Below are 19,716 nucleotides of genomic sequence, written 5' to 3'. Positions count from 1 at the left end.
ATACAGCAGTAATTTTACTCCAGTTTTACTTCTTGACATTATTGAAGTGACTTAAATATTTCAAGTCATGTTCCTCGGTGGGCTCATTAGGTGGGGCATACAATAAATTCCATTTTTTTATTTAGGGAGTTTTCACTGCCATTTCTCTAGGCTTAAAAGCACTCATGCTTTAAATAGCAATTTACCTTTTTTTATTTTGCTGTAAAAGTCGAAATGTGCTGGTTTTTCATACTTCCAGACACTTGTAATCTCAGCTATGCTGCATTGAATTGAATCTCATATTCGCATTGTTTGGTTTTTCCCCCCCATTTTCTTTTATACCATGTGAATCCTGTGTCTGTCCTTATTACATCAGGCTTCCACAAGAGACAATCAGGTTGATCTCCAAGCTCATCCTTTCAGTGAGCATCTAATGCTTACCAGGTTTATTTCCCCCCTAAAGAAATTTCCTACACATTAAGCAAAAATGGTAAAAATTTTACATTTTATTGTTACCTCTCAAGAAGCTCCTGCTGGGATGGGCAGTGTGCTGTCCGTTAGTATTGTATCAGAAAGAGCTTCATTTTTCCTTAAAAGAGCTTTGTTATGAAGTTCATTTGACTGAAAATATTTTGCATGCTTAACTACCTGCTCGTGAATTTTTCTATGCCAAGTAATGTGTCAGGAGCTAGCGGAGCATAGTAAGTTAATTACTTGTGTGCATACTGTGAAGGAAAAGCAAACAGCAAGGCACCGGTGATAGGAAGAATGAGACTTCATTTCAGTCACCAGAGATTGTGTTGTTAATGAATCCACTCAATCAGCAGGGAATTGGTAATGTAGATAAGCCCAGGTATGGCTGTGTACCGATAGGAAGATTAGTCCCTCAACCAAAACATTGTTTTTAGTGAGAGTTTGCTAATATTGAATAGTTTCTCAGAAGCACCGGTGAGATAAAGTAACAGCCTGAATAATTATGGCTGTCTCGAAAAGACATGATGACGCTGATGATCTTCTAATGTGCTCTGCAGACACCATATAAATCCAATATCTTACAGATTTCACAGCGAAGTGATGCACTCCAGATTCCATTTTATGGTGTGTGTCACCATAGGCTGCCCAAACGCTGCTGTGACTGCAGAGCATGGGGAGCTCTGTTCAGAGCTGGCTGCTGCCTTCCCCACACCGGACAGGGAGGGCTGTGGGAAGCCCTGCCTTGCTTCCAAGCATCCTTGGTGGCAGCAAGTGAAGGTGCTCCCGTGGGAGGCTGTGGGTGCTGCAGGCACTGAGGTGGAGGAACAGGTGATGCCCTTACATTCAGGAAAATTCATCCCGGGAACAGCTGCATCCCAAAGCCTGAAAGCTGCACTCTGAGGTGACCGTCCCTAAATGAACGGTTCATGTGGTGCTGGAGGAAAGAACTTTTATCCCAGCTAGGGTAGCTTTTGTTATTTTTATTTAACTTAGTGTTTAAACGTGCACCACAGGTACTGTGGAAGTGAATCTCCTGCAGTGCTCACCCTGACTCCACCCATCACAGGAGCTCCTCGCTGCCAGCTCTCTGCAGCAGCTGGTTTTCCCCCAGAGCAGCTGCTCAGGTGCTTGTGTGCATTTATTTCCCTGCAAAGGGTGGTGCTGACAGAGGGGAAGGGGTCTGGGGCAAGAGAGGAGCTGCTGCCAGTGCCCTCCTCCAGCACTGATGGGTCACCACCTAAAACTCATCTGGAGAGAAGGGGTACAAGGAAATAAGATCCACATTAGGAACATTAGGTCCCTTTCATGACTTTGATTTGTTGGTTTTTTTGGTTTTGTTTGGTTTTAGGGGATTTTGGGGGGGGGTATGTTTGTTTATTCCTGGTAAAGCTGGTTTGGAGCCATTTAAGCCATGTAGTGTAAAGTAAAGCTGGTTTGGAGCAGTTTAAGCCATGTAGTATAACATACTGGAAATGACAGATATAGAACAAAAATGAGAGAACCAGTTATAAATATTCTCTGTCAGCCACAGAAGCAGTGCCTTCTGATGGAGTACCTCAGGCTGGACACTAGGGCTGCTTATTGTCTTCCTCTTCATTCCTCTTAAATTAATGGCAGAAACATAGACTGAATGTTAATAGAAGCTGAGGGCAGGGTTCACAATGTGTCATTAAGTAAAAGCTAGCAATCTCCCAGCAGCTCTCCTGGGAGCTATTTTACTGGTGCATATTAGTGACAGGGACAGCTGGATTGAGAAGGCTGCTGGAACAGAGATGCCATTAAGAACTTAGTTGGGCAAAAGTTGATTTTCACCTAAAAAGGCAATATCACAGCAAAGCCAGTATTTGTCGAGATTTGATGAGTGACTTTGGGGACTGTAGTGTTTTCTGTGATGTGATTAAAACAATGAGGTCCTAATCTTGTGGCTGTCTCTGGTCAGGTTAGGATCAACAAGGAATTTTGAAAAGCTGAGGGTGACATGTTTCAACAACAGATAATTTTATCTTCCTGGCTTTATTTTTTAAATCCACCCTCCACTTAGGACACTTCTGTTTTTTGTAAACCTCAGCCAAAGCAACAAGTGAAAATCATTTTTGTAGTAGGTTTCTTTTGAAAAGATGAGTACTTTCACCAGTGCCTCTGGATAAGCTTTATTGATATCAGCCCTCCCTCCCTTTATTCCCTTTCTATATTGCTCTGTGCTCTCTGTGGGTGTTTTATTAACTTGCATCCTGCAAAAATTCAATAAAAATATACAGTTTTTTCCTGTCTTTCCTCCTCCTTTTCTTTTTTTTTTTTTCCATGCTGGCTTTCAGAGACAGAGCTCTGGGGAGGGCTTCTTTGGTTAGTTACGAGGAACAGATGGGAATCAAGAAAAGGTACTTTCTGTTCCTGTACCCACCCAAATTGGAGGTAATTAAGTTACAGTGATGCATCATTTACGTTAGTAGTTTCTCTGGTGAGATCAAGCCTATGAAGGGTACATGTGAGAAGTAATAGAATTCAAGTCTGTGGTGCTTTGAGAAATAACTGGAACTGGGTTTTTTCTAAATGTGTTTGCAGGTACCCTGGTAAGATCTGTAGTGGGACAGTTGAGTCTTGCACAGCTTTTTATCTCCATAGCTCTCTTGAAGTTTTGAGCAATCCTTGCAGCTGCTCTGATGAGACAGGTGAACTTATCCCTTTAGAAAGGAAGGGAGTGAAATGGAGCATGTAGCTCCTGGTGGAGGAAGGAGATGAGAAGCAAGATGGGAATTTTAGATTTCCTGACGTGAATGTCACGGTGTATTACTGTCACTGTCGTTCAGTGTTCATGTCTGAGCCCCTGGGCAGGTTCAGCAGCGTGGCAGCATTGATGCCTCAGCAGGGTCTCAGCCAAGCCCTCAAACAGCCCATGATCTCTGGTTCCAAAACCACAAAAGGGTTCCTGAGCCCATCATGTCTGCCCTTGCACATTTCCTCCTTGCCTCACTATTCCTGCAGCCTGAGGTGTGTCTCCCACAGTTTCAGCTCAGCAAATGCTCCCAGGGCTGCTCCCCAGTTTCAGCTCCAGATCCTGTGGGGAATTTCACCTGCAGTGCATGGTAAGATCACAGGCACAGAGTGGCAGGCTGGCTGCTTGTCTTCCTGGCTTTTGCCTGCTCTGGGTGTTGGCAGTGCTGGCTGTAATTAGCACTGAGCCAAATTCAGGTCCTCTTGCTTCCTTCTCTTTCAACAAAGTCTCGCTGAAGCCCCCAAAACCTCCATCTGCATCCAACAACTCTTGGGTGGGAAAGTTTCTTGCCCATTTTCTTCCTCTTGTTTGCTCAGATTTATTTTCTCAGGGCTTTGTTCATGCTGTGCTTTCTCCTTGGAGTAGCACAGATGGAACCATGGTTTACATCAACATTATATGAGCTTGTGCTTTTTCATATGTTTAATTCTGTGAAATGCCAGACTCATTTTTTCCTTTATCTTTGCTCTCTGCAAGAAATGATTTTTTTTTCTTTCTCATGGAAGGTTGATCACCTTTCTGGTGTGTTAGTGCCAGCTCTGGAAGATGGCCTTGGAGAAGAAAGCATGAAGCAAGGTGTTACAGAGAAGGGGAGGTTAGCCCAGGGGGATGCATCTGTTCAAGTTTGAGATGTTTTATATTGGGTTTGTCTTGCATTGTTCAGTTTCAGCTTTTTGAGGCAGCAGCTGTTTGCTGGCGAGGTTTGGAAGAATGGAACCCCTCTTCCTTCTGCTCCATTGGGGCACTAGAGCAGTATAAATATCCCTCCTTTCAAGGGCCATCATCACACAGCTATTACCCTGTAAATGAAAAAAGGATAGTTGAAAAGAGAGACCCTTCTCCAGAGAAACTTGGCCTGGATGTGACCTGTCCAATGCACCCATTATTAAAATCTGTGTCTTCCTCCCAACAACATAAAGTGCTCTCACTCAGCTACTGCATTGATTTGCAATACATCTTCATTCTGTAATTTCCATTAGGATTTATACTTTTCAAAATTATATTTAGGGAAAAATCTATTTTTATGTCTGTCCTTAGTCTTCATAGGGCTTTACTGAACTAGTATAAGAATAGAAGAAAGGTAATTTACGATGCCTTCATATAAATTAATCTCCTGTTTTTTCCTTATATTGTAAGTTATCACCTCGTTTATTGTATGCAGCTCAGGGTGAGCGGTTTTAAAAGGCCTCTGACAGTTATGAAATGAATGGTGTGAGATGTCAGACACATTTATTAAAAATGTAGAAAATGATAAAAAATAGAGGATGTAGATCTACATTGTCTCAGTCACTTGCCACCAGCAGGCACTTTCAATACCACAATTTATCCTCCCACTCAGTGAGTTCTGCATAATAATTTTATTGATATTGTTGTGCTCTGTGCTCAGTATAAATAATTTTGAAATATTAGTTGTTAAATTCAACAGGTCATTAGGCAAGTCTATCAAGAGTTTATTGTGTGAGACACCCCTGAAAAAGCCCCAAACTATTTTGCCAGCACAGCTAAACTTAGTACCATTTTCACTTTTGTGTGGTGGTAAATTATTCAGGTCGCAAATGCTAAAACTTGAAATGTTTATGGAAAAAGCTTGTTTTAGTAATTACACTTTCTCCACTTTTTTGTGAGCTTCCTGCAATGTTTGTCCTAAGGTCCTGGTGTTTCCTAATGTTGGATATTTATCATACATTTTGCCACTGGCAGGTTGATAGGTACAGTGGGAGCTTCATACAAGATTCATGGCAGCTTCATACTTTTTGGAGGATAAAAACTGGGATGCAGAAAGTCTGTATACGGGGGGGGATACATATAAAAAAACCCACTGCATTTGTGACTGTGTAATAGAGAATAGTTCACTAAGGAATACAAAGGTTGAAAACGCATTCAAAACTTCTCCAAAGTTAATTGAAGGTTAGGAAGTTTAATTAAAAATCCAGCAATAACTGTAGCATCTGTGGATATGAAAATTTAAGGAGAACATGCATGGTACTCTGTCTTTCCGTTTAAAAGCTGCAGACATTATAGGATAGTTTATATATAGGAGCATGATTTAAAGCCTTTCTTTGTGATTGCCACATCCTGGCAGTGTGACAGTGTCACTGACACGATCAGTAATGAAGATCAGCTTTCCTTCCACAGCCCCATGGCTGGGCAGTGCTGGAGCTCTGGTGGCATTGGTGCTTCTGTGCTGCTGCTGCTGCTGGTGGTGGCTCAAGGGTTATTTAAATCCAACCCCTTTTTGTTCCATCTTCCTGGATTCTGTGTTTGTTCCAACAAATACTGGTTAACATATGCCTTATCAGAGATTGTTCTTGGGGAAAGTTTCTTTCAGATTTTTTGACTTCTCAGAAAACTGTCCCTGGTGGTTTACACCTCTCCCAAGCCTTGCACGCCTTCCCTGCACTGAGCTTGCAGATTGCTTGGACCTGTTTGTATCTCAGCAAGCCATTCAGGATCTTGCCCTTGCTGTTCAGTCTCATTTTTCAAGCAGTAATTGGAATTTTCTGCAAGCACGAGTGTCTCATGTTAAACAGAGTGATGACAGAGAATAATAAAATGAAAAGCCCTTTTCCCCCAGGGCAGGAAATCTTTGTTCAAAGCAGCACTGTGAACTCTTAACTACAGGCTCTCCTTCTCCATCCCTTTGATTTTGGTATGCCATCACTTTAGAGCAAGACAGTATAATTTCAGCAACTTTTCCCCCTAATATAATGATTTAACAATGTGGCTGCTTTCTCTGCAATGGGAAGACTTCTGAAAGATGCTACTGATTTTTATCAAGGCTTTCAGGGATTTTTATACCTTTACTCTGCAGCCTCATGCTAAATCAATCAGCAAGAGATGTGTCATTCAAATCATTCTTTTCGGCCTTGTATCTAAGTGCAGTCTTTAGGCTTCATCCTGCAGATTTCACTTCATTTCTGCTTCCCAGGAGGGGACTGCAGGTGAGAGGAGAGGGTAAAGGGAGGCTGATTTTTCAGCCAGCCTGTATCTGTAGTACTGCCTTGCTTCCTGTCACTATTTATGTGGCTTAAGCACCTTCCTGGACTTACTGGAACAGCTCCTTTTAAATGGCAAACAGTGATGATGAGATCTTCTGGCATCAAGTAACAGCTTCAGGTTTTTTGGTTCCAACTAAAAGAGAGGAGCCCTGGGACTGAGATTTCTGAAGATCTTAAAATCCTTCACTTCTGTAGCGAATTTCACTGATACTTGTTTGTTTAAAACAATTCTTTGCTGTTTGAAAATCCAGCCTGCTATTGAAGTTCATTACTTTGTAGCCGAGCAAGGGCACCTCTTCCTTGTTCTTCCTCTGTGTGGAAGAAAGGAACTGATTTTGTTTGCTGATGGTGACATTTCAGTGTTTCTTGAGATTTGGCTCGTGATGGAGCAGTTCAAGTAGGGCAGAGATTCAGATCTGTAGCGTTGCTCAGCTGAATGCTGGAATGCTTGGGCAGGTCATAGCTGCCAGTCCCTGAAAAGGGAAGCATCTCCATTTATCCAGTGCCTGTAAAATTTACAGAGATTTTTTACCTGCTGTGATCCTTGAAGTCTGTAGGCTGCCCCTCCAGAGCTGTGCAAGCAAAGGCTGGGACCTCTGTTTTTATTTCAAGAGGAAATACTAATTTGTTCTGTCCATCCCTAATAACTGGTTGGATATTGTTCTAAGAGAAACATGGAATTTTCTCCCATATTGAGATGATGGGATAGGATGTCTCCATGAAATGACCAAGCTAATTACAGAAATGAGGGCATCTGATTGCTTTGCAATCATTATTACCATTTTCATTCAGAAATGAAAAGTAAAGAGGCATTGAGTACAGAAAAAGATTAGTCTGAGGTAATTCTGTTAAAAAAAGGACTCAAGAACAAATAATAAAAAACCTCCAAAATTAAAGCCTCTAAACTAGTTCTTTCCATGTCAGGCCTGAGATTTAAAATCACATATTTGTAAAAATGTTTAGAAAACAAGTGAAATTAAAAAAAAAAAAAAGCTTGTACTTCTACTTCTTTACAAATGAATGATGAAAATCCTATTACTCAAAACTTGCTAATTTCTGTTAAAATATATCTGTGTAAAGGTATATGTGTTACAGACCAGTTTATATCGGAGTAGCTGATGCATTAATTAAAAAGTTACACCAAATCTAGAAAATGCCAATGTTTTTAATGACAGATGTTTTAAAAAAACACCTTCTCTGTGTGAGAAAAACAAATATATTTGATTTTTTAGTGGAAGTTTTTATACAAGCTTTAATTAGATTTTGGCAGAATACATTACTTTAATGGTTTTTCATTAATGAAGACTGCTCATTTCTTTGTACAGTGAAAAGAAGAAAAAAAAGTAATCTTGGATTATATTTAAGGAGCAGACAGTGTATTAAAAAACTATTAAAGTACTGCAGTCATTGACAGAATGATTTTGCATGAGAAAAGAATCTAGGAAGCATCAGATAATTTCAGACAAGGATGGGTGATAACATCTCTGGCATGAAGTGTGGGTTGAAAAGTGTGTGGGATCCCAGGTGTGCTGAGCTGCCTGAGCCCAGCTCTCCTTCCAGCCTTGGGATTCCTTTTGTCCCTGATGTCAGCAGAGGAGAATTCAAGTTCACAGAGACCTGACTGCCACCCCAGCACACCCTGCTCTTGTATTTGGCTGATCTGGGGTGGATCCAGCCCTCCTGCCCCAGCTGTTACACCCAAACCCATGGTTTCCTTTTCAGTTCCTGCAGATGTCAAACATTATCAGTTATCATTATTTCTGTGCTGCCTCTGCATCAAATATTCCAGCTCTAGGATGGGGCTGCTTGGTGTTTACCTTTGCCTGCAGGTTGTCCCACCATCTCAGTGGAAATGTGTGTTATTTGTTAACACAGGTGTGGGCTCTTAACTTGGCTTCTGAAAACCGAATTATTTATCAGCCTTAAAAGGCCAACTCAAATTCATTTGAAATTTTATTTGATTTAAGTCACGATGCTTACTGTTGGAAAAATGAAATACAAATAGCCATAAGTTCCTGTGTTTCAGATGGGTAAATGTCACACACAGAATTACAGGATTTCTTTTTTTAACTAGGTTTAAGTAAAACAGAGTCTTTATTTAGTGTCATGTTTTTATTTAAAAGCATTTATTTAAAGTTCTAAAAAACAAAGAATTCAATAAAGCAAGACAGGTGTAACTGCAAATGATTAATGATATAATTCTCAGTACTTTATAAAGTGTCTAACGCTGAAGAGATTTATACAGTGCAGAATGGCAATTGTGCTTTGATGGAAGGAATAGGTAATCAATATCTGCAAGCTTGGAAAAAGTGTTCTATTTCCTCCTCTAATGATATAGGGCTTTTTTGCAAAGTAAGGATGTCTGGAGCATGAGACACTTGGAAGAAGAATTAATTTGAAATCTGTAGTGGAAGATCAGTTTTAATTGAAAGTGCACTTGAATGTCCATGGAAAAAAACAGGCAGTTGGGCCTGAACCCTTCTGATGGCCACCTGGGAATTTGTGAATCACGCTGCACTATTCTTGATTACATTTTATAGGTTGTTGAGTGCCTTTTTTTTTTTTCCTGGGTAGAAGCTATAATTTATTTCGTTTTGTTTTAAGCTCAGAAGTTTTCCTCTCCCCTCCTGGGCCTGCCTTCCCCTTTCTGTGGTCATTGTAAAGCTGGGGCAGCCCCAGTTCTGCACTGCTGGGAATTGAGGTGTTGGGGTTGTGGCTCCTGTATCTGTCTCAGTCTGCAGCCGTTATGGTGCAGGTCACATTGCGTGTATCCATTTACATATCAAAAACCTGTGAAAGAAATTAGTGGCAAGCCCAGGCGTTTATAAAATCCTGGGCTGATTTTAACTAGCAGGTCTTGAACCTCTAAATCAGAGCTTAGCCTTATGACTGTAATTTGTGGTGTCAGGACTTGGAGTCACAGCACCAGCACTAAGTTGAGGTTTTGAATTGCTGGGAGAGTTTCATTGCATTAGATTTTTTTTTTCTTTAATAATTCAGCACGAGTATGGAAACATTTTATGCATGGAAACTTATCCTGTCACATGAAGAAAGCAGATACTGCTAGGCTTTATTTTGTTAGATTATAGATGTACAAGCAAGTGAAGCTACTGTGTTTATCAAAAGAGATTTATTGCTATTAAATTAATTCAAGCAAGTTAAATTAATTTAAGAAAAAAAGGAAGACTTGTTTTTTAAAATGAAACAAAGCCTTCAAAAGTCTGTGAAACACTACATTTCAGCAAGAGTCAGTTCAGGTACCTAAGTCACTTGAGGTTTTAATTCAACATGGTGGTTTGTTTGTTTACCCTTATGGCTTATTTTATTCATTTTGACAAGGCAGTTTCACTGCAAATAGGTTGAGAACTGGCTATACTTAAAATAAATAAATAAATAAATAATTGTGACATGGAAGAACCCCTACAGTCTCTGCTAAAACAAATCTGCCTACTTAAAAAAAGGAAAAAATTCCTCATTGACACCAGAGTATTTATAAAAGAAAAATTGGAGTGCACAGCTCCTTTTGAATGCACAGCTGAAACCACTGCGATAGCCTCTGTGGGCAGAGTGCTTTTGAAAAGCTCACCCCTTGTTTATAATAAAGCCAGAAAACCAGAGCTGGCAGGTTTGATTATGTGTAGTGCTAGATATTTAAAGCAAATTCCCAAATTTCATGGGGTAGATGCAAGGTTATATGTAAAGTAAATCTGAGTTTCCAATTAACTCACTACAGACCAATTACCAAGAGCATCCTGGTTGGAGAGAAATAGCTGTGCTTGAGTGGAAGACATTTGGTTTCCACTGTGTAGGGGTTTTAATAATTCTGTTCTCCTTGGTTGTGGTACATTGGGAAATAGCTGAAAACAGCTCTTGCTGACAATATAAGTTGAACCCCGAGATACACAAAACTGATTTTTAACCTGGGCAGATGATGTAAATGACTTTTAAACTATATTGCAATTTTGCCTAATTGTACTTGAAAGTAAAATTTTCTTATTGTCATTTGGGTACCAGGCAGCATTTGTGTGTGATGAGTATAGCAGCATCTTGCTATCGATTAAGTGTCCTGCATCAGCTCACAAGAAGAGAGCACCAATGCACTCTGCAACTAGACAGATTAAAACCCAGAGGCCAGAGAAACTGGCCTTCCCAACTGCTGGGTTTGGATGGCACTAATTGAATATACATATGCTGCTCAGATGCAAGGGTAATAAATGCACATTGGTGCCTCATTTCCTGCTGGCTGCCCACTGAACAGAGCTGCTGACTGTGTGGTTCAGGGGTGTGACACAGGTGTGACATCAGGACTCTCAGGAGAGCAGAGTTCAGCTCTGGGTTGTAACTTGGTTTTAGCACTTGAGCCTGGGCAAGTTGCTTCCCTTCTCAGCCATCAGCTTCCCTGCCTTGACAGGAGAATAATGTGGCTGATTCCTGCTGTAAAGCACTTAAAGAGCGGTGAGCAACAAGTGCTTTACAAGAAATCTATGCTGTCATTTCAGGAGCTTAAACCACTGTTTGCACTCTTAGGAAGATAAGTTCTCAGTCTCTGTTAATACAACTTAAAGGTTGGAGAGGCAGGTCATAAGAAAAATTTGAAATTCATTTTAGATCCTCCTACAAGTGGTGCTGAGGGTCCCTGGTGTTCTAGTACATCTTGGGCTGGTATGTGGTGGGCATAACAAGGTCTTTGCCTCAGACCTTTCATTTATCCATATTATTTTAACTGTTCATCAAAACCAGAAAACTCATGTAAAAATAGCAACAAAATAAGTTTACTGTGTATTCTTGAGAGGTTATTGTCCTGTTCACTTCTTCCAGAGTAATTTTTTTCCATCGTTGTTTACTTCAAATTTAGTAATATTCATTTAGTTTAATTCTTTCTTTTATTATTTTCTGTCTTCAAAACCTCCAAAAGAAATGAGATCATTAATAAAGATCATATTATCTAAGCACAGTATTGCAAGAACACAAGTTAATGTGTGTCTGTTACGTTATTTGTCCATAATGAAAGGATAAACTATATAGTAATATATTAAGGCTGGAGCTTTAGGGAAGTTCCTGGAGCAACGTGGTAATTGATAACATATGCACGGGAGGAGCTTGGGAACTGCAGAAAGTTTTATAGAATAGTTGTTTTTTAAAAAAGGCCATTGTTCATTACTGCCAGAGGCAAAGTTGGAACACAGCACAAAGCCAAAGGATTTCAGTCTCCTCATAAGTTAAAAAGTCTTAACCTCTTTCAAACGTGGGAATTGTAACTGTGGTGGAGTTACCTGGGGAGCTTAAGTGCTTCATCCTCATGCTTAAGAGTTCTCCAGCACTGGGATGCTGACATTGGTGGTTTTTCACAGGTACCTATGGTCCTGAGCACTGGGTGACGTCCAGTGAGAAGTGTGGGGGGTCTCACCAGTCCCCCATAGACATCATCGACCACCTGGCCCACGTTGGAGATGAGTATCAAGAGCTGCAGCTGGATGGTTTTGACAATGAATCTTCAAACAAGACTTGGATGAAAAACACAGGAAAAACAGGTATGTTCTCTTCTGCTTGTCTCCATAGCCTGACTACAGTAAATTAAAAATTCAAGCCATGTTTCACCCTCCTCCTTTTTCATTGTTCTGTTGTTTGGTTTTTTTGTCTTTTTTTTAATGTAATTTTTCAGTAGGAGCCACCTACCTCTGCCTCTGCATCCTCTTCAGAGCTAGTTCTACGGATTGATTTTATGGGGTTTTTTTTAAGGGCTGCTATTTTTGGTGTTTTTTTTTTTTTTGTTCTCAGTCTAAACTAATTCTCTTGGTAGTCAGTTATTCCTCAGAATAAAAGGCAGTGTAAGAGTTTCAAGGTGTAACCTTGAATTATCAGCTTTGGGAGGTTGTAACACCTAATCCAAAGAATGCTGAGATGGAGGGCTCAGGGGGAAGGAGAGGGGAAGTCTTAGAAATTGGAAGATTTTAGAGAAGAAAGAGTAATAACTGCTCAGAGTAGTGGGGGCTTATTAATGTTTTTCTGGTATGATTATAGCACAGTGTTCTTCACTGAACTGAATCCTTTTCTGCTCTGTCTGTTCTGGCTTTTAGAGAAAAAAGAGCAGGCATGAGTACTGCTTATTTTTACCAAAACAGTTCAACGAAAGGTCAAGGTTGATTTATATGCAAAGCTGCATGCATTTGATTACTCTTTAATTCTAAAAATGTAAAAAGCAGAAATTATAAGGCCACCCTCTTCATTTGACAAGGTCAAGTATTTTTAGGGAATTGGATTAAAACACTAATTAATTCAATTTTATTTATTGGAAGTATATTTTTATCTTTATTAACATCTGACATGCATCTCTATAGTCTCTTTGCACTATGTCCCCTGTCACAGGTGGGCTAGCTGAACCCAGGGCATGTACCTGCTCTGGAGCTGGTGGCTCAGCTGTGCACACAGTGTGACCTCAGATCCACCCATCAACTCCAGGGCACTTCACACCTGAGCCGTGGCCTGGAGTCCAGCAAGTGCCTCAGATCCAGCTCCAGCAGTTCAGGATCTTAGCAGGAGTTACTGCCCCTCAGATGAAATGGAGTGGCAGACTGTAGCTTGTTTTCCTTCACTACAAAGCAAATCCAGTTAATGTAAACCACAAGCATAGCTGGGGGTTTTGCTGCATTACCTGGGGGTTTTCCCAGATTCACTGAGAAGTGCTCCTGTTTGCTTTGTTATCCTGACTTGGTTGCCCTTGGTAGCAGCATGAGGTTCAGGCAAGGTTGAATGCTATGGAAATTTGGTGCTTAATTAATCTACTCATGTTATGCACCCTGCCCTTTATGGTCAGAGAGGCTGTTTGTGGTAATCAGCAATAAATGTAATTAAAAAGACCTGAAAAAGGTGATGGTGCTATTCTTCTAAGAATGTTAATGCTATCCTTTACATATAACAGTAACTTTGCTGCACACACATTAGGAAACCATGTTAGAATCATAGAATCATTTAGGTTGGAAAAGACCTTTAAGAACATTGATTTCAACCATTAACCCAGCACTGCCAAGGACACCACTAAACCATGCCCCTTAGTGCCACATCTACCCATCTTTTAAATACCTACAGGGCTGGTGACTCCATCACTTCCCTGGGCAGCCTCTTCCGCTGCTTACCAACCCTTTTAAATTCTTTCTAATATTTAATCTAAACCTCCCCTGGCAACACTGGAGGCCATTTCTTCTTGTCCTGTCACTTGTTATCTGGGAGAAGAGACTGACCCCCACCTGGCTGCAACCTCCTTTCAGGGAATTGTAGAGAACAAGATTCCTCCTGAGGCTCCTTTTGTCCAGGCTGAGCCCCCCCAGCTCCCTCAGCAGTTCCTCATCAAACTTGTGCTCCAGACCTATTCCTAGCTCTGTTGCCTTCTCTATTCACACTCTAGCCCTTCAATGTCCTTCTTGTAGTGAGGGGCCCAAAAGTGAGCCCCGTGCCAAGGCTCCTGCTGACCACACTGTTGCTGGTACAAGCCAGAACCTTGTTCTATTGAACTGAAAAGTGTCAGCGGATTTTCTGGTCTTGGCACAGTTGGCAATGGAAGCTGAAGCTTCAGTCTTCTCTGCTGGCTGATTTTAGCACTGCTGCTATATTTGATTTCCTCACCCATTGGGGTATGGATTTTTGCTGACAAGTTATTGCTTCTCAGAGCAACAGTAACTGTCACTTTTCCTGGTAACTTAGGCCCTTTACTGGTAACGTGAAGACTCTTTTTGCCTCGCTGTCAGCCCTGATTTCTTCTGCTGAGCTCCTAACTCCTCCCTTGTTTTATCAAGTCCCATTCCTTTTCTTGGTTTTCTGACCTTTTGAAGAAACTTGCCTGGCATTAATTTTTAAGGTGGTAAGTGGCAGAACAGCACACCAACTAAGATGTTTTGGCTTGTGGGTAGAAGATAGAGGCCGACTGTGCCATAAATCCCGATGCATTTTGGCAGCGGAGTCTTGGAGCAGATGGCCACACAAGACCTTCATATTGCAGACTGACAGAGACAGTAAACTAAATAACTGTTTAAGAAATGGTGATGGATGTAGAGGGCATTTCTCAGCAATTAATGTCTGGTTTAAAGAGACAGGGGTCCCTGGGAAAGCTAAAGGCCCTTAACCTTAATGCTCATTAACTGGCAGGAAATATGCTGCTTGGGTTATTGTTATGGCTGTAGGACCTAGTAATCTTTTTTTAAATGATTGAACAATGAATTATTTTTAGGCTCTGAGAGGTAATTCTGTTTAGATTTGTTCTGCTCTTTCTTGTTTGTGTCCCCCTCTCTATCAGGTAAAGAGCAGACAATGTACAGAAAACAGTGTTTCATTCAGAAAATATCAATGGATTTTATAGGTCTCTGTCTTGACTAGAAGTGTTTTTGTGCACAATTACATTGGCAAAGGCACTAACATGGGTTCAATTTCTTCACTAGAGTAGCTGACCATAGTATTAAGTGATAGAGATCACTTGGAGGATATACACATTTCATAGTTGTATTTGCATTAGTTATGTTCATACCAAAACTAAAATCAGGATAATTCAGCTTAGAAAAACTTACTAAAATTTCTGCCAGAAATGTTATTTAGTATCCTGTGTAATATGCGTCACTCTGCCTGGGCCTGACCATCAGAGCTGCTCTGCTAGGGCAGGGGAAGAGCTGCTTTGAGTCCAGGTTTATTCCTGCTCTCACAGGGGTGATGGGCATCCAACACCAGCCCTGAACTTGAAAATGGCATTACACAATTGTGGTCCTGGTGGCTGCACACCACTTTCTTTGGGTTTTTAATCTCAATTATATAGTATTTTAATTAGTGGGCTTTGGGGATTGATTCCTTGCACTTTACAGAAATCCTGGGATAAAAGCATTGGCTCCCAAAGCCCAGTAAAGTGATTTTCAGTTTTTTCAGTGCTGGATACCTGGGGTCACAGAAAAAGGAGGGAAGTTCCTGGCAGTAAGGGGATGCTGCTTAGCTGGGAAGGTGATGGGAACATGTGTCATACAGCTCAGCAGTGTAAGAAATACTGTAAAATGAACAATTAGATGAACATTCCAGATTGTACATCCTCCTAATTATCCTTTTTAATTATTCATCTAAAACAAGTAAAATGACCCCTGACAGAGCCATAAATTATTTGGGAACTATCAAATATTTATCAAATGCAACTGACTCTCTACAGAGGTTTTTAACAGATGCACGTGAATTTGCTTTGCTGTATTCCTCAATTCCTACAATTTCATCTATGGAATTTGTAACTAACTGATTGAATGAGATTTTTCACCATTTAAAATACTGCTGAGCTCATTGAGAAATTTTTAAGGGAAGTAGAGAGCAGTGGTGCTTTCAGTCATGTTTATTTAAGGGATTTGGTGTAAGCAGACAGTGACTACCAGCAGTACCCTGGCTGACACAGGCACTGTCCTGTAGCTACTTTTGCACCACCCATCCTCCTCCACAAAGCATGCAAAGGGAGTGCAGAAAGAAGCAGAAATCAAGGAAGAAAAAAGCCCCATGATTTTGCTGGCACAGTTTAGAAACATCTGAGCATCTCATGCAATTTAACATTAAGATGGTTTTGACACAAACCGTTCAAAGTTGAGCTGTGTGGAAAAATTGCACCGGAGATGATGCTGCTGCTGTGGGTCCCTGTCAGGGGAGGGCACAAAGCCTGGCTGCAGCACTGAGTCACCAACAGAGAAATAACTTTTATTTCACAAGTAGCTTGCTTTTGTTTTTTTTTTTCCAGTGGTGAATAAAATCCTCCTTCTTACATAACAAAATTGGATTTATATTAATGTTCCTGTTGTGATGACACAGTTGGCTTAAGAACACAGAGAAATCCTTGTGGGTTTTGCTATTTCCATTAAAAAAAGAAAAAAATCTCCGAAATCAACCCCAAAACTTAAATTCTAGGATTCTAGGCACAGCAAGCACTGGTCTGCAATGACTTTTACAGAAACAATATTCAAATTTTAGTTCTGTTTTTGTGAGGGATGAGAAGAAATAATTTTGTGGGGGCAGTTTTTAGGAATGGTATGTATTAAAACCAGCAAATGCTGGAAAGGAAGGAGATATTGTAGTGAGAGTAGCAGAAAGGAATTTTTTGAAAGCTGGAATCAGTTCTTGGTTGGACCACAGGCCTCCCCTGGTAACATGTACCAGGTTCCACCATATGATTCTGCCCTCTGTTTGGACCTAGGGCTTTTATTGTTACATAAAATACAAAGGCTTTTGGAAGTGAAAAGAGAATACAAAGTAGATCTTTCTGACCCCCATTGAATCACGTAATAATAATATCAGAGTTACTGTAATAAAACAGTTTTGAGATGTGAAGATGTCTCATGACTGGGTCTCAAAAATATTATTTTGACTCTCCCTATTTTACAGAGGGGAGGAGCAGGGAGGTTAAGGAAAGCACCCAGCATGTCCAGCAGTAGAGGTGGGACAGGGCACAGGGTCCCCAGCAACAAAAAAGAGGAAATCCAAAAAACAGGAGACCCATTCTTTTCTTAACTTGTGATCTACCGACCTTGAGGGGTTTATAAGGGCAGCGACCATGGTCAGCCATTACCCTCTGGAACCACATTAAACGGGTTTTGATGTAGTTTCCATTTAAATTTTAATCAAAGTCCAATAAGGAGGGCAAAATATCCTTGAGAAATTTGGACTTTATGATTTTCTGTAGTCTGTGTAACTTCATAATCACTTCCAGAATTAGCCAACATTACTTGCAGACCTGATTTTTAACAATCCCTGTAAAGAGGAAAATGATGATCCAACATTTTCACGCATTAGGAGAAGTATTCTGATATACTGAGCAAAAAAGCATTTCAGAAGAACTATGCTGAGTTTCTTTCTTGTTGTTCTGTGTGTGCAGTTGCTATCCTGTTGAAGGACGATTATTTTGTCAGTGGTGCCGGGTTACCGGGCAGATTCAAGGCAGAGAAAGTGGAGTTTCACTGGGGCCAAAGCAACGGATCGGCTGGCTCTGAGCACAGCATCAACGGCAAGAGGTTCCCCGTTGAGGTGAGTGGAGAGACGTGCTTGTGTTCTCAGAGAAAACAAAATCAGAATGTATTGCTGTAGTCCAGGGCAACTGTGAAACAGGGCAATGTTTCTTTCAGTGAATGTATCACTTTGCAGGCCCTTCCGGCCCTCACAGCACTCTATCCATCATCTCTCATGTGCTTCTGCAATGTCAGCTCCGAGCTCTGCTTTGCTGGCCTTGCCAGCTCTCGTGTCCCATGGGTTAAGTTGCAAACAGCCACTTTTCTCGTTTGTCCCATAAGCTTTCCATGTGTGGGAGGATCTGCTTACAAATATCTGCTGAGTGACCTCGTTGTCCTCCAAAATTTCCTTTCCCATGACGCTTTTAAAGAAACAGCAGCAGTTTGGGAGCCATCATGCTGAGACCGCTGTCTGTCAGCAGAATTGCTCATTGCCCACACACAGGACGTGACCTCTACCTGGGTTCAGCTGCTGTCCCCTGCCTGGCACTAACAGGACCTCTCCATAGATCCATGCAAACAGCTTTGTGTTTGCTCTGCCTGTGCTGCAGCCAGCTAGGCCTGAGCCAGCCTCAGCCAAGAGCGGCCCAGCTATCCCAGGAGTGAGGCCTGGCCTTGGACACAGTGCCCTGGGAACACAGCCCTGCTCTGAGCCAGGGCCAGGCACCTGTGTGCAGTGACATGGCTTCAGATGGGCCAGGTCAGAGCCAGGGCCAAGCACCTGCGTGCAGTGACTGGGGGGACATGGTTTCAGATGAGCTCAAGGCAAGGCACCTGTGTGCAGTGACTGTGGGGACCTGGCTCCAGATGGGCTCAGGGCCAGGCATTTGTGTGTAGTGACTGTGGGGACATGGCTCCAGATGGGCCAGGCACCTGTGTGCAGTGAGTGCAGGGATGTGCCTTTGGAGGGCTCTGAGTGCAGGCAGGGAGCTGAGTGCTGTTGGGTCTCGGTTTGTGAGCAGTAGCCCCAGGTCGCTCTTTCGTCACTGCAGTGTTTTCTGTGTCAGCAGAGTTTGTTGATAGTTTTCACTCAATAGTCATGGTTTTGCATGGTGAGATAAACAAGAGGTTATCTAGGATTACCTTTGCCTGTGGGTAAGCAGATATGCAGTTCCCAAGTGTGGCATGTGGATCCTGAGCAGGTTGCCAGGAGCTGTGCTTGCTTTCTCAGAAAATTCATGGGTGAGCAGAAGTGGTAGTCTTGGGACTTGATTCACCCCCCAGCTTGCCATAATTCATCACATGAGGCTTTAACCAAGTTCCGTTTATCAGGAGGTGGGAAGAGGCTTCCAAAGCTCAAAGGAAGGTTGTCATAGACTGGTGCATTATCAAAACCTCCAATTTTCACCTGCATGTTCAAAGTGCCCCATCACACAAGAATTAGAACCTGGTTTTTATATCCCAATTGTGTACCTGTACGTTAGATTTTCTGAGAGGCAGAGATTTTATTTTTGTCTTCTTTTTAATGAGCTTTTCCATTATCATCCCCTTGATGTAACTGTGATTTCTCACAAGGGGTCAACCCCTGAGCAGATGGAGCAAACGCTCAAACACTGTCATGCTGCCCTGTCTGTCTCAATTGGCAATACTGGTGTTTGTAAACCTCCTGATGCACTCAGGAAATCTACAGAGCCAGTCAACTCCTTTTCTGAAATTTGAGGGAGTGGAGGGGGGTGAAAAATGCTGGCCTTTCTTGTTTGTGTGAAAAATAGTATTTCTGCTTCAGAAATGCTTTCTTAGGATTCCAAGGCCATTTGATGGTGGCTTGATGAATGAAAGTTCTTGTACTGTGGAAATAAGCATGTGTCTAAGGAATAATTTTCTTATGGTGTAAATGTTCTTCATTTCAGTTGTTTAGGATATTGACTTGAAAACTGGGGGGAGACTGCCTTTGTTTATGTTATTTTTGCTTGTTTATGAATGCCGACCAAAATAAATTGCTGGATCAGATAGGTTTAGTGTTAATCCTATGATTTCTAAATGATTTGTGTTTGTTGCAATGACATGGACCTCTGTCCTTCCTTGATATTATGACATTAGCAGAATTCCCACAGCCATTCCCTTAATTTTATTTTTTTTTTTTAAGGAAGAACAGTTTCCAAATCAAGCCTTTCCCTATTGTGATGCTATCTACCTCCTACAGAAGAATTCTGATTTTCAATGATGTGGTGCAAAGGATTTCTGTGGATGGTTTTTGGAGGGTCCAATAGGACTAAGGTGATAAAGTTGAGTTGTTATTGATGATAGATGCAAAACCTGTCTAAATAGT

General features: G+C 41.4%; 1 protein-coding gene across 1 annotated transcript in view; it reads left to right on the top strand.

The window, feature by feature from the left end:
- The window catches only part of PTPRG (protein tyrosine phosphatase receptor type G), a 388,816-nt gene that overhangs the window by 197,599 nt on the left and 171,501 nt on the right, over positions 1-19,716 (top strand). Inside the window, exons 3-4 of the mRNA XM_059479803.1 lie at positions 11,796-11,975; positions 17,318-17,466. Of these exons, the coding sequence (XP_059335786.1) occupies positions 11,796-11,975; positions 17,318-17,466 (329 nt within the window). The remainder of the gene's footprint in view (positions 1-11,795; positions 11,976-17,317; positions 17,467-19,716) is intronic.

The sequence above is a fragment of the Ammospiza nelsoni genome, chromosome 11 (genome assembly GCF_027579445.1).
Source record: "Ammospiza nelsoni isolate bAmmNel1 chromosome 11, bAmmNel1.pri, whole genome shotgun sequence".
NCBI lineage: Eukaryota > Metazoa > Chordata > Aves > Passeriformes > Passerellidae > Ammospiza > Ammospiza nelsoni.
Note: the sequence above shows the minus strand (reverse complement) of the source record. Positions and strands in the feature narration are given on the sequence as shown.